The sequence below is a fragment of the Phodopus roborovskii genome, unplaced genomic scaffold (genome assembly GCF_943737965.1).
Source record: "Phodopus roborovskii unplaced genomic scaffold, PHOROB, whole genome shotgun sequence".
Lineage (NCBI taxonomy): Eukaryota > Metazoa > Chordata > Mammalia > Rodentia > Cricetidae > Phodopus > Phodopus roborovskii.
Genome location: NW_026126588.1, coordinates 5,139,147 through 5,151,816, shown reverse-complemented (window position 1 = coordinate 5,151,816; position 12,670 = coordinate 5,139,147). Strand labels below are relative to the sequence as shown.

Below are 12,670 nucleotides of genomic sequence, written 5' to 3'. Positions count from 1 at the left end.
AGAAACTTTGACGTTGCAGTGCACAAGCTTCAAGGTAGAGGAGGGAGTGTTTGAAATGAGCCATTAGTCACTGGTCCCAAGAAGGCTGAGTTTAAGGTACAGCTCATTAGCCACATTGAACAATCTGGTGGGGCTCTTCTCAGAACTTGGAATTAATATGTGAATTCAGAAAGGTTGGCACACAATTACTGACCTTGTGGCTGCACACTTGCTGGAGCTGCACATGTGTGCATAAACATACAATAGTGCTTATAATCACTCAAGCAAATATTTGGTAAAAATATGACCCAGTAGGTTGGATTCTTATTTGTCAAGAACCCCAAACTGCTAACAAAAAGTACCAGGGATCCTAAGGGAGAGATACGCAGTGGTCATGGAAGGAGATTGGAGAAGCCCACATAGTAAAGATGTCACTTGTGTCCGAATTGAAATCAGGAGTACTTTGAAATCCTCTGGAAGCCTTATTTTAGAGTTTGTCAGTATTATTGTAAATTTAGGTGGAAAGACCAAGAGAATGGAGCCCCTAAAACATTTTTTGGAAGAAAAAGAAGGAGGAGAGAGAGAGAGAGAGAGAGAGAGAGAGAGAGAGAGAGAGAGAGAGAGAGAAAAGAAGGAAGGAAGGAGGAGGAAGAAGCCAAGAAGAATTGTTTCACTCCATTTCATTGCTTATTTGTCATTAACTGTGGTGCTGACAGAGATGTAAACACAAAGAGAGATAAAACAGAATAGGGAATTTGGTGAGGCATCCATACAAGCACGCTCAGCTGACTCGTGGCAAAGACAGAAGCAATTCAATGGAGTGAAGACAGCCCTTGTCAAATGTTGCTGAAACTAGCTAGGAGGAAATAAACAAGTAATAATTTACAAAACAAAATAAGAGACCTAAGACTCACATCATACACAAAAAAATTAATTCTAGATGGATCCCAGTCTTAACCAGAACACATGCAACAAAAAGTTGGGAGGGGCGTCTAGGAAACACTTCTTTGATTGGCATTCAAAGAGTAGTTAATAAAAGGAAAAACAGATAAACCGGACTTTATGAAAATCAGCAATATCTTCTCTGTGACAGAACCCACAAGGAGGACAAAGAGAAAATCTTAAGAATGGGATAAAATATGTGCAATTCCCATACCCCATGGAGTATGATGGAATATGACACTCAAGGTCATCCACAATAACAGCCTCTGGTGAAGAGAAAATGAGCCTGAAGATGCCTAATGGTCCAACCACTATGGGAAATATGGCAGCGGTTTGTTAATAGAACTTGCAGCTAATTGTGTAGCTCAGTACTTATATTTTTAGATCTTTCTCCTTCAGAAATAGAAACTCGGGGTTACAATGTAACCTGGCATGGTTTTATCTATAGTCCCTTTTAACAATACCCTTGGAATAGGATCCCAAATGTCTTCAGCAAATGTCCTTCAGTGTTCTGTGAAATTCTGCTCAGAAATGTGTAGACATGAAGCCTTGGCCACACCCAGAATCAGATGACTCTTTGGAGGGTGCTGATAATAGGCAAAGTCTCTCCCAAAGGTTCGTATGCAGCCTGACATTAAATTAAGAATAGGAGAATGAATAAAACAGGAACCCACTGCTGTAGAGTTTGTATTCCTACACTGAATGGTTTTCACTGTGCAGGATACTACAGGGAACTCTTTCAACAGCACCAGCATGGGGCAGCAGTAATCTCAGTGGCTCAGTGTGTTTGAACTTGGCCGCCACTTGAAGCCCCTAAGAAGCCTACTAGGAAGACCACTTTTCTAGTAGAAAGTTAAGAATACACATTTAAACACAACCTGAACAATGAGAACGGCCTGCTTTCTTTTAAATATCGACTAGCAAACAATTGTCAGTAGGTAATATTGGGAGGCAGTGATGATGTCTGGGTCGCAGATGTGAGAAATGTGACTTTAGTTGGTTTTTGTTGATGTGGTTATGTTTGTTCTTGGCAGTCAGTGATTCTTGAACCTTCAGTTTGCCCGGTAGCCCCTAACAGTTTTATGAAGAGTGTAACATATGCCAGTCTCAATGATTAGTGTGAAAATGAGTAACGCTCTAGTAGTGATGAGTGTAAATAAATGATGTCTTGAGATACTTATGAGACTCAAAATGGCATGTAAATATGTGGCTCTTTTTCATGGTGTACCATTTGTTGCCAACATTCATAATGGATACTGGAGTATAATTAGAAAGCTCTGAAAATGGCATCTATTTGCTCCAATAAAGCCATAAACTGTCCTACTTTTCTTTCTATTGCTGTGATAAAACACCAAACAACAGCAGTTTAGAGGAGGAATGGGAATTTTTGGTCTCCACTTCCAAATTACAGTTCATCATTTATCGAAGGCATGGCAGGGATTCACAGGTAGAAACTATGAAAGAACACAGCTCACACAATCATGTTTATTTTATACAGTTTAGGAAACCCTGGTCAGGGGATGGCGCCACCCATAACGGTGTGGGCCTTCCTACATAACTGGAAAATTAGACAGCTCTCTCCCCTCAACATGCCCACAAGCCAATATTGTCTAAGCAATCCCTCCATTGAGACTCCATACTCAGTTGATGGTAGGCTGGGTCAGCGGTTAAAGCTAATTAGGGCAGACTCCCGGAACGCAAGCCTCATGTTAGAAATTGCATGAGAGGGAAGGAAAAGATTACTACTGTATAATTTGCGAGGTCTGAGCTCTGATGCCAGGAAAAGAGGAGGGTTGCAGAAATCCAGGAAGATGAAGTGACTCTGGGAGTCCTAGACAGACAAGATATGTATTGTGTACCAGCAAACAAGCTACAAGGCAGGCAGACACTGCCAGACATCCAGGCCAATGCTAGCACACACACACACACACACACACACACACACACACACACACACACACACACACACACCAGCACACAGGCTGCACATGGGTACACAGACCTACACAAGGTCTGGCAAAGACAAAATGTGACTTGCATATGACCTCAAGGCTATATTTATAGTCATACAAAGGTGGCAGTTTGCCAGAAATGGTTATATAACAGACTCTGTTATTGCTTGCTTTGGGGCTTTCTGAACATCCAATGTTAGTCAGTTCTTGCTGACTCGTAGCTGCCTTATATCTTGTATTAGCTACTTTGCCTGAGGACTGGTATCCATGTCAGTGCCATGATGTCTAAACATAAGCAGGCCTTCTGTTTCCTTCAGCTTTGCATATTTTTCTTGAGCAGTATAGAGTTGTATGTGGCTTATAGGCTTCTTGGTATCTTGGTTACACACACACACACACACATATTCTAATTGTTTTCTGTTTTTTAATAACCAAGAAAGGAAGCTAGCATAGGCATCTTATTATGCACATTTTAGGACAGAATAAATTGGGATTTGTATAATTTAAATGTGACCCTCAGAATTTCTAGCAAGTTCTAGATGTAACCATATTTTCAAATCTGGGCAATTACTTCATCATTGATATTCTTTAATTTTATTCTGTGTGTATGTCCACACACACTCATACATGTAACATAAATAATAAAAACCCAGAGATAGATATTGGGGTTCAGGCTTCAAGCTGAAGACCAGAGAAGCAAAGCAGCCAAGCCACTCTCTCTTACCTCTACCTCAGACCAAAATGGCAATCCTGTCTCCATGAATCCTCAGGGGCAAAATGCAGACTGCACTGCTCTCCACCAAGCCCCAGACTGCAATCCTATGCCTTCCCTGTCTGGAAACTAAATCTCACATGAGACCCTTTGCTTCTTCCTCTTATACATCTCAATCTCTGATTCACTCTCTGTAGCCCAGGATGTTTTTGGACTCATAGAAATCTGCCTGCCTCTGCCTCCCAAGTGCTGGGATTAAAGGCAAGTGATTCCAAGGGCTGAGCTCACCTTTGTGTGAGCTGTTTCTTTTTTAGACTAGATCAGTTTCATGTAGCTCAGAGTGGCCTTGGACGAACAGAGATCCATCTGTCTCTGTCTCCAGAGTTTTGGGAGTAAATATGTGCATCACCACTGTCTGGCTCTATGGCTGTAGCTAGCTTTGCAGTTTGATCTCCAGTCATTTTATTAAATCATAAATAATATATCACCACACATACATGTGCACATGTGTGTAGGTGCCTGTGGAGGCCAGAAGAGGGCATCAGATCCTCTAGAGCTATATATGGATGGCTGTTGAACTGCCCAATGTGGGTGCTTGAAGCTATTTCAGATCCTCTGCAAGGACAGCACACACGTTTAATCACTGAACCATTTCTCCAATCTCAGTATTGGTATTCTGGAGGAAAACTGTGTTATACATAATCCATGAAATGCTTACTAATATGTTTGTGTTTGTGTTTTATTCTAGTATGGACCAATATTTACCATCTTTGCTATGGGAAACCGGATGACCTTTGTTACTGAAGAAGAAGGCATCGACGTGTTTCTAAAATCTAAACATGTAAATTTTGAACTAGCTGTACAAAATCCTATCTATCACACAGGTAACCAATATTCTTAGATAGTTCCCTTGAAGTATAACATTGAAACCCAAGAGTAATTTTGAGTAAAATTACATCCTTGGTCCTCTATTAAGAATAGTGAAGGGCAATTATTTTGTTATTAAAGTAGGGTTAGAAGGAAGAAAATATGTAACATGTAATAGACTGGGTCATTGAAAAGGAAATATTGGCAGTATAATATATTAGGTTTCATTTAGACATCTGAGTGAGATAGGCTCCCATCATGGGTGCGTTTTAGAAACTATTTGGAATCTCTAGTGTGTTATAGCACCTACAGCCTTTTGCCTTGAATGCAATGTTCTACAGGCTACAGCTCTTGCTTTGATTGTACTTTGCTTCCCCACAGTAGTTTCCCTGCTTAATAAGCGAGCCATTATTATGGCCTTTCCTGAGAATACCCATAGGAGCCGTATGGCTAGCTGGACTGAGTTGTCCTTTCTTACAGCCTCCATCTGTTTGCTTGCTATTACTGGAGAATGTGTTCCTGCTGTGGCTGTTTCTACTTTTCTCCCTAGGTCTTGTGCCTAGGCCATGTTCCTTACCCAGAATGCCTGCCTGGCTTCTTGCCTAAGGTATCCTTCTTCTGCTCCGCCCGTCTTTCCTTCTTAGAATCCTTTGATGTACTCTGTTACATATTTCTTACTATTAGGAAAACCACTCAGTAGTTAAAATTTAACCATGTTTCTCTTGAAACATCACACTATTCTGGCTAAGTTCACTCTTCTCCAGTGCTTGTGATAAATAAACAATGGAGTTTCTGATTTATGAATATAACTATTGTTCTATATGCTAAAGCATTTCTCAGTAAAAGGTACTAACTTACCTGCTGGTGGCATATGGATATTATTGGAATGTTCACCAGGGCTCCCCTGTGACCTTTCGTGTTCATTTCTACTGAGCAGATAAAAATCTGTTAACATTTACTCTTCAACAGCCTCTCATCCTTATCAGTCTTCTGGTAAGCTCAGGAGATCTGAATTCCATTTAAATTTATTCAAAATACAACTTGAACATAGCAGAATCATAAAATACAAGTTGTTTTAAAAAGAGATTCTTTAAAGACTTTTAAAAGACACTTTGAGTTGGTTAATCAAACCAGATAAACTAGATTTAAAAAATTGTAGAAAGTAGTTAAAAAAAAAAAAAAAAAACAAAAAACAAAAAACTAAAACTCTTGACCCTACTCCGACCTAACCTAACTTGATATTGTAGAAGGCAGATGAATACTTTTATAAAGAGGCATTCTATAGTGGGGTCAGAGTTATTCTGCTGGAAGAAATGGTCAAGAAGATATCTAGGGGAGAACTTAAGGGATATTGGTATGTGTGTAGAAATTGGGCTTTGAGTGGCAGAGTGGTGAATATTGTAAGTGTAAACAATAGCTTACAGAATGCTGGAGAGTTCAGGATGCTATGCATTTTCAAGAAGAAGGGGTTAGAAATAGCCTTCCCACTCATTTAGAGATCATCTCCGCAGGCCTATCGAGTTTATGCGCTGTGGTGAGGACTCCCTCAGTAGTCCCTACTGACCAATTTGTAGCAGGGGCGTATAGATCATACGCCACAAGGGATTGTTGCTTCTTTGTGAAAATAGTTTTCTCTGTCTTTAGCATGGATTCCAAAGAATGTCTTTTTAGCACTGCATGAGAAACTGTATGTCTTGATGAAGGGAAAAATGGAGACTTTGAACATGCATCAGTTTACTGGGCAGCTGACTGAGGAATTTCGTGAGCAACTGGAAAATTTAGGCGCCCATGGGACAATGGATCTGAACAACTTTGTAAGGTAAATACGTAATTGTTTTAGTCTTCAAATAAAAACTTGGAAGCAATACCCTGGATTTCAAAATTCACCGGGTAGATTAATGTTCTCTACCTAACTAGGCCACTATGAACTTTTAAAAAATATTTACATTCTAATTAATAGGCACTTTCTAGTTTAGCATACTCACCTTATGGTGAGCAAATAAACCAACAGTCATTTGACAAATGAATAGTCATAAAGTCTCCACATGAAAAACTGAGTTGCCAAAGCACTTTGTCACCCCAGTAGAACCCCAGGATTATAAAGTCGGAGGGTAAACTAGAATTTGACTGAGGATGTCAGCTCTCAAAGCCCCAACCCACAGTGATGTACTTCCCCCAGCAAGACTCCACCCCCTAAAAATGTCACACCCTTCCCAAATAATACCACCAGATGAGACCAAGGGTTTGATACAGTAGCATACAGGGGACATCCTCAATTCATTCATACCACAAATAACATCAACATATGTTTCAGTTGGCAATGGTTTGAATGTGCAGACTTTGGTGAGAAATTAAGAAATGAATGATTACTCTTACCTCCTTGGTGAGAAATTAAGAAATGAATGATTACTCTTACCTCCTTTACTCCTAGTGCATTTGTGACTACACTCAAAGACATGAAGTGGGTCCTAGCTGTTACTATTTTCTAAATAAATCCTCTTTGAATGGCATTTATTCAGCTCATTTCTCTTTATCGTTTTGCATTTGCCTGGATCTGATGTTTCTTTAGAATGGATTTTTAAATCTTCAGGGTTGGAGAGAGGGCTCAGCAGTTAAAAGCTCACACGTTCTTCCACAGGACCCAAGTTTGGTTCCCAGCACATACATTGCACAGCTCACACTTGCCTATAACTCCAGTGCCAGGGAAATTCGACATACCAGATCTTCCGGGACAACTCCATTCACATATCCACACAGAGACACATGCATACACAAATATTATTGAAAACAAGATTTTTGTTTGTTTTTAAGAAAGGACTTTTGTTTTGGGGTTTTTAGAGACAGGGTTTCTCTGTAGCTTTGGAGCCTGACCTGAAACTCACTGTGTAGACCAGGCTGGCCTCAAAAGGATTTTTTAAAAATCTTCAGATAAACATAGCCACATTTCAGTCACCCTAAGTGACAGCTTGACTTTCAGCAGCAAATGCTAGAACTTCCTAAGTTTTAGCTGTGTCCCCTAAAGCTGTGTCCCGTTATCCACTGCTCATTTGTCGTTTTAAGAGCATCTTTTTAGATTAGATTTAGAATTTGTATCTAAAGCTCTCATTGGCTGCTTGGTTGGCTTCCTGAGTTTCCCTGTCTTTGCAGGCATCTTCTTTATCCAGCTACAGTCAATACTCTCTTTAAAAAAGGGTTGTTTTTCAAAACAAGAGGAAAATCAAGGAGTTCTACCAACATTTTAAAACTTATGACGAGGGTTTCGAGTGTGGAACCCAGCTGCCGGAATGGCTCCTGAGGTAGGGTGCCCTTCTGTAATTGGCTCTTTGATGGGATTTCTTTTCAGCACATATATCTATATCCATATCTGTATCTAATCTCCATCTGGCTCTCTCTTAGATATGTGTATGCACAGGTATCCCTGTGTGAGCGTGGAGGCTAGACGATGACACCAAGTGCCTTGCTTTATCATTCTGTGGTGTAGGTTTTGAGATAAGACTCATCACCACACCTAGAACCCACCATTTTGCCTAGATTTGCTGGTCATTGAGCCCCAGCACCGCCCCCCCCCCCCAGTCTCTGCATGGGGTTGCAAATGCATGCTTTCATGCTCGAGTGCATCCTGCCATGCTGGAGTGCATGCTGCTATCCTGGCTTTCATGGGATGGCTGGTAATCTGAACTCAGGTCCTTGTGTTACCTTCTGAACCAGCTTCCTAGATCTCGTTTCTCTTATTTGTTTTATGCTTTATTTTTATTTCACATCAGTGGGTGTATGTAGGATATACGTGCTTGTGTGTGGTGGGTAGTGCACTTGCCATAGTGAAGATATGGAAGTCAGGAAAACTTTGGGTTTTGGCACTTGCTTCCCACCTTGATTTAGACAGGGTCCAAAACATCTCAGTATAATTCCTGTTATTTGCCAAGCTTCTAGGGATTCTATTGTCTTCATCTCCCATCTCCCTGCAGGAGAGCAGCGATCACGCAGGAATGCCACACGGCCAGCTTTTAGTAGGTTCTGGAGAATCAAGCTCCTCTGGTCTTCAATTCCGTGTGGCAAGTGCTTTATCCACTAAGTCCCATTCCCAGCCACATGTCTTTCTCTTAAGTAGAATAGTACCAATTGAGGTGGGAAGAAGCCGTTTCTATGACGTTTTCTTTTCTTTAATGGCCGTGGGAGTGGGTGTGGTGTTCTCACTGCGTAGCCGGAGCTGCCCTGGAACGCGTGGCCTCAGCCTCCATGTTGCTGGCACTGCAGGTTGAGCACTGAAACCTGCATACTTAATGTGCACACGTGAAGTGAAGAAGGACTAAAAAGGCATCTACTTCTCTCTTCTTTTCTTCTCTCTGTTCTTTCTTTCCTCCTTCTGGCTTGCCTTCCCCCTTTCCTATCCCTTCCTTCCCGAAAAACAGCGTGGGGGGGTGGGGGAGGGAGGGATCTAGGGCGGCAGGAGAGAGAGAAGATAGCATGGAGAATGTATCTGAGGCTCTTTACAAGTATGGGTATCATTATTGAATAGATTCTGTTTGGATCTATGCTGAATCAGCCCCCTCCTCTATAAGGTGTAAGTGGGCATAATCAAATGCATTTGTCACCATTGGCTCAGATAAACATTGGTAAAAATGCAGTGAAAAGTAACTGCATTTTAACAAAGTTTGTGGCAGTTGCTCTATGTTTTATCCTATTTGGACAGTCGTAGGTGGCATGGATGGGTAACTTAGAAGCAATACGAAGGTATTTCCCATAGTTTGGAGGCTGTGACATCCAAGATGAGGTGCCAGCAGTATGGGTTCTGAGGAGGCCTTCCTTTTGGAAGACTGTCAACTTCTGACTTGTCTTCAGCAGAGTGCTTTACAGTGTTTTATAAAGACACTAATGCCACTGGTAAAGGCTTCACCCTGCCTGCCATGTAATTATTGTCTTTAATGCCCTCATGTCCGTTTGAGAATTTTCAGCATTTGATTTTGCAGAAGACCCAGCAGTGGATGCTGGTAATAATCAGGCAAGGATAAAACGATGATAGCCGATGGACTTCGTTTAGCTGAGCCAGCATTTGCCTCTGTGCAGGGCTTTCATCCTGTCACTCTTAGGACAGGCACAGTGCCCATGAACCAAGCAATTGATGGATGATTTTCTCCTTTGGCGGTATCCTAGTAGGAATCACAGTAGCTGTTTATAAAGACACTAAAATCCATTGTCCTGCAGCTTTACATGTGAACTAATCATTCAGAAGTGGACCTCTTTGAATATTCTAACTGGAAACAGAGATGAAATCTGAGGAAATTGTTCTATGTTCAAAAATATTCTCGCCTTTTAAAAAATATATAATTTATTTATTTTATGTGCATTGGTATTTTTCTGCATGTGTATCTGTGTGAAGGAGTCAGATTCCCTGGAACTGGAGTCACAGACAGGTGTGAGCTGACATATGGGTGCTGGGAATTGAACCCGAGTCCTCTGGAAGAGCAGCCAGTGCCTTAAGCACTGAGCCATCTCTCCAGCCCCTTCATTCTTTCTGTCCTTTTATGTTATAACCTGTCACCCTAAACACCCTTGCAAATCACCGCATATATAAATATATGTGTGGGATACACTTGTCATGCTTATATACATTATTTTAATATTATAGCCTAACAGCACCAAGGCATTCTATTCTATAGGATTACAATAACAAAATAAAATGAAACTCTTGTTTGTTTGTTTTTTAATTTATTCTCATACAGTTGGCTATGTCAAAGGGTAGAGTTACAGTTTAATGGTCTATGTTGCTTTAGGGCATAATTCTTGAATTAGGCAACTTCCCACTCAATACAAAAATATGAAATGTTTTCATTGGCAGAATAAAACAGTTTAGTTTTTATAGAATTATGCTAGTGCAAGGTTCTCAACCTGTGGGTAATGATCATCAGAAAGCACGTATTTCTGATGGTCCTAGGAACCACAAAGTATAAATTTATTCTCATTGCTACTTTACAACTAAGATTTTACTATTGAGTAGTATCTCAGTCCCTAAGACCATTGGAAATATGTGTTTTCTGATGGGTCGGACCCACAGGTTGAGAACTACTGGGTATAGAACTATGAAACTCAGAAACAACAACAACAACAACAACAACAATAATAATAATAAACCCTTTTCTTTCTAAGACTGAGGACAGAACAACCAAACTATAATTGATGGGATAAAATTGGACTATTCTGTTTATATAAGGAATAAAGAATAAACTGGACCCAACATCATCTTTTCCATCACTCTTGACCTGATTGGGCAACATTGGCTCCTCACCCTTCCCCTGATTTCTAGGAAGGCTATGCAGGGATTTAGCCTCCATTGAATGATACAGGACTTTGGTTTGCGAAATGCCATATTGATTTTTTTGTTGTGGTTGATTGGTTGTAAGTACCCACCCTCACTTATCAGGCCAAGGTCACCTGATTTGGCTTCAAGGAATGAAACAAGGCCAGTTGGAGGGTCCACAGCAAAGCTAAACTGTGATAATTTTATTAAGAGCTATCAGACTTTTTATACCTCTACAGAAACAGAATATAATGACAATTTCCAGGATCAACAGAGATGTAGGTGGCAGGCAGCCTGACTGCTTCACTGCCTGAGGGAGCACGTTGGTCTCTAGGAGCCACTCCCACTAGCTAGTTCTCTCTATGGCTGCAAGGAGCTGATCCAGTGAGGGTTAAAATATGAAGCAGGAAAAGCAGTTCCCAGAAGTTATTCTGGAGCCACGATTCTTTCAGTGTGGTCCACAGACTACCAGCATTCCCCTGGGTGCCACTCACGAACTATGGGGTGGAACCCAATAGCCTGGGTCAGCAGCTTTCGAGGCAGCCACTGAGGCTTGCTAAGGCGAGGTTTTCACCCTTGGCTGTGGGTTGAGTCAACTCTTGGAACTTTCAAGAGAAGTCAGATCTGACTCCTGGGCCCTTCATCCGTATAGCCTGGGTTCCGTTTGGTCTGGGTTGCTAGGCTGCAATTTGGTCACCAGTTGTGTGACCTTAGTCCCAGCACTGGTGAAGACAGGCAGGTCCCTGGAGCTTATTGGCCATACAGACTGTTCTAACCTTCTATCTCCAGGACAATGAAAGACCCTGTATTTAAAAACAGGGCAGGAGGTACCTCCTAATGAGTGACAACACCTGCTGCTGTCCTCTGACATCCACATGCATTCACATACTCATGCATGAAAACACACACACACACACACACACACACACACACACACACACACATCTGCATACACATAAACATATACCCAGAGAACACGTAGTCATTTATAAACTGGCCCTGAAGGACTGTAATTCCAGCTAATCAGGAGGCTTGGGCTGGAGGATGGTAAATTCAAGGTCTGCCTGTACGCTATCTCAAAATAAAAAGAGAAGGCTGTGGATGTGCTCAGTGATGGGGTGATTTCTTAGCATGCTGAGACTATGGTACCAAAACAAACAAACAAAATCCCTCTTTCAAATATTTTAGCATTTAAAACATGTCATTTCTATAAATATATTTCTCCTGTTGGTTAATGAATAAAGCACTGTTGGCCAATAGAGAAGCAAGATAGGCGGGACTAGGAGACAAGGAGGATTCTGGGAGATGTAGTGGAGAGGAGTTGAAATGTAGGACGCAAGAGGAGTAAGAAGTCTGGAGCCTCTCACCGGTAAGATAAGACCACGTGGAAATACTTAGGTTGATAGAAATGAGTTAATATTTAAGACAGAGCTAGCCAATAAGAAGCTGTAGCCATTGGCCAACAGCTTTGTAACTAACAGAGTCTCTGTGTGTTATTTTGGACTAACTCAGCTCTGGGACAGGCTGGTGGGAAAGTGCTCACAACAAGAAAACTTCTGATTTTAATTGTATACTAAATGTCACTAACGATGCTACTTACCTCTAGAGAGGAAGACAGCTTTAGAAAAAAGGAATATGTAAATGATTCATATCTGTGATGGTTAGTCTTAATTTCTAAAACTGACGTCATCTAGATCACCTGGAAAGAGAACTTTAATGAGAGATTTTTTGGTGGGTGTGCCTCTAATGGTGCACTGTGGGTGGTACCATTCCCTAAGCAGAGGGTCCTGGATTGTTTAAGAGTGAAGACAGCTGGACCAACACTAGCATTCGTTCATCTATTGTTCTTTATTCTTGAGGATGGATGAAACTAGCTGTTTCAAGCTATTGCTGTCTTGGCTTGCCCAAAGTGGTGGACTGTCA

General features: G+C 41.2%; 1 protein-coding gene across 1 annotated transcript in view; it reads left to right on the top strand.

The window, feature by feature from the left end:
- The window catches only part of LOC127236572 (24-hydroxycholesterol 7-alpha-hydroxylase), a 57,383-nt gene that overhangs the window by 3,354 nt on the left and 41,359 nt on the right, over positions 1 to 12,670 (top strand). Inside the window, 2 exon segments of the mRNA XM_051204284.1 lie at positions 4,334 to 4,469; positions 6,097 to 6,266. Of these exon segments, the coding sequence (XP_051060241.1) occupies positions 4,334 to 4,469; positions 6,097 to 6,266 (306 nt within the window).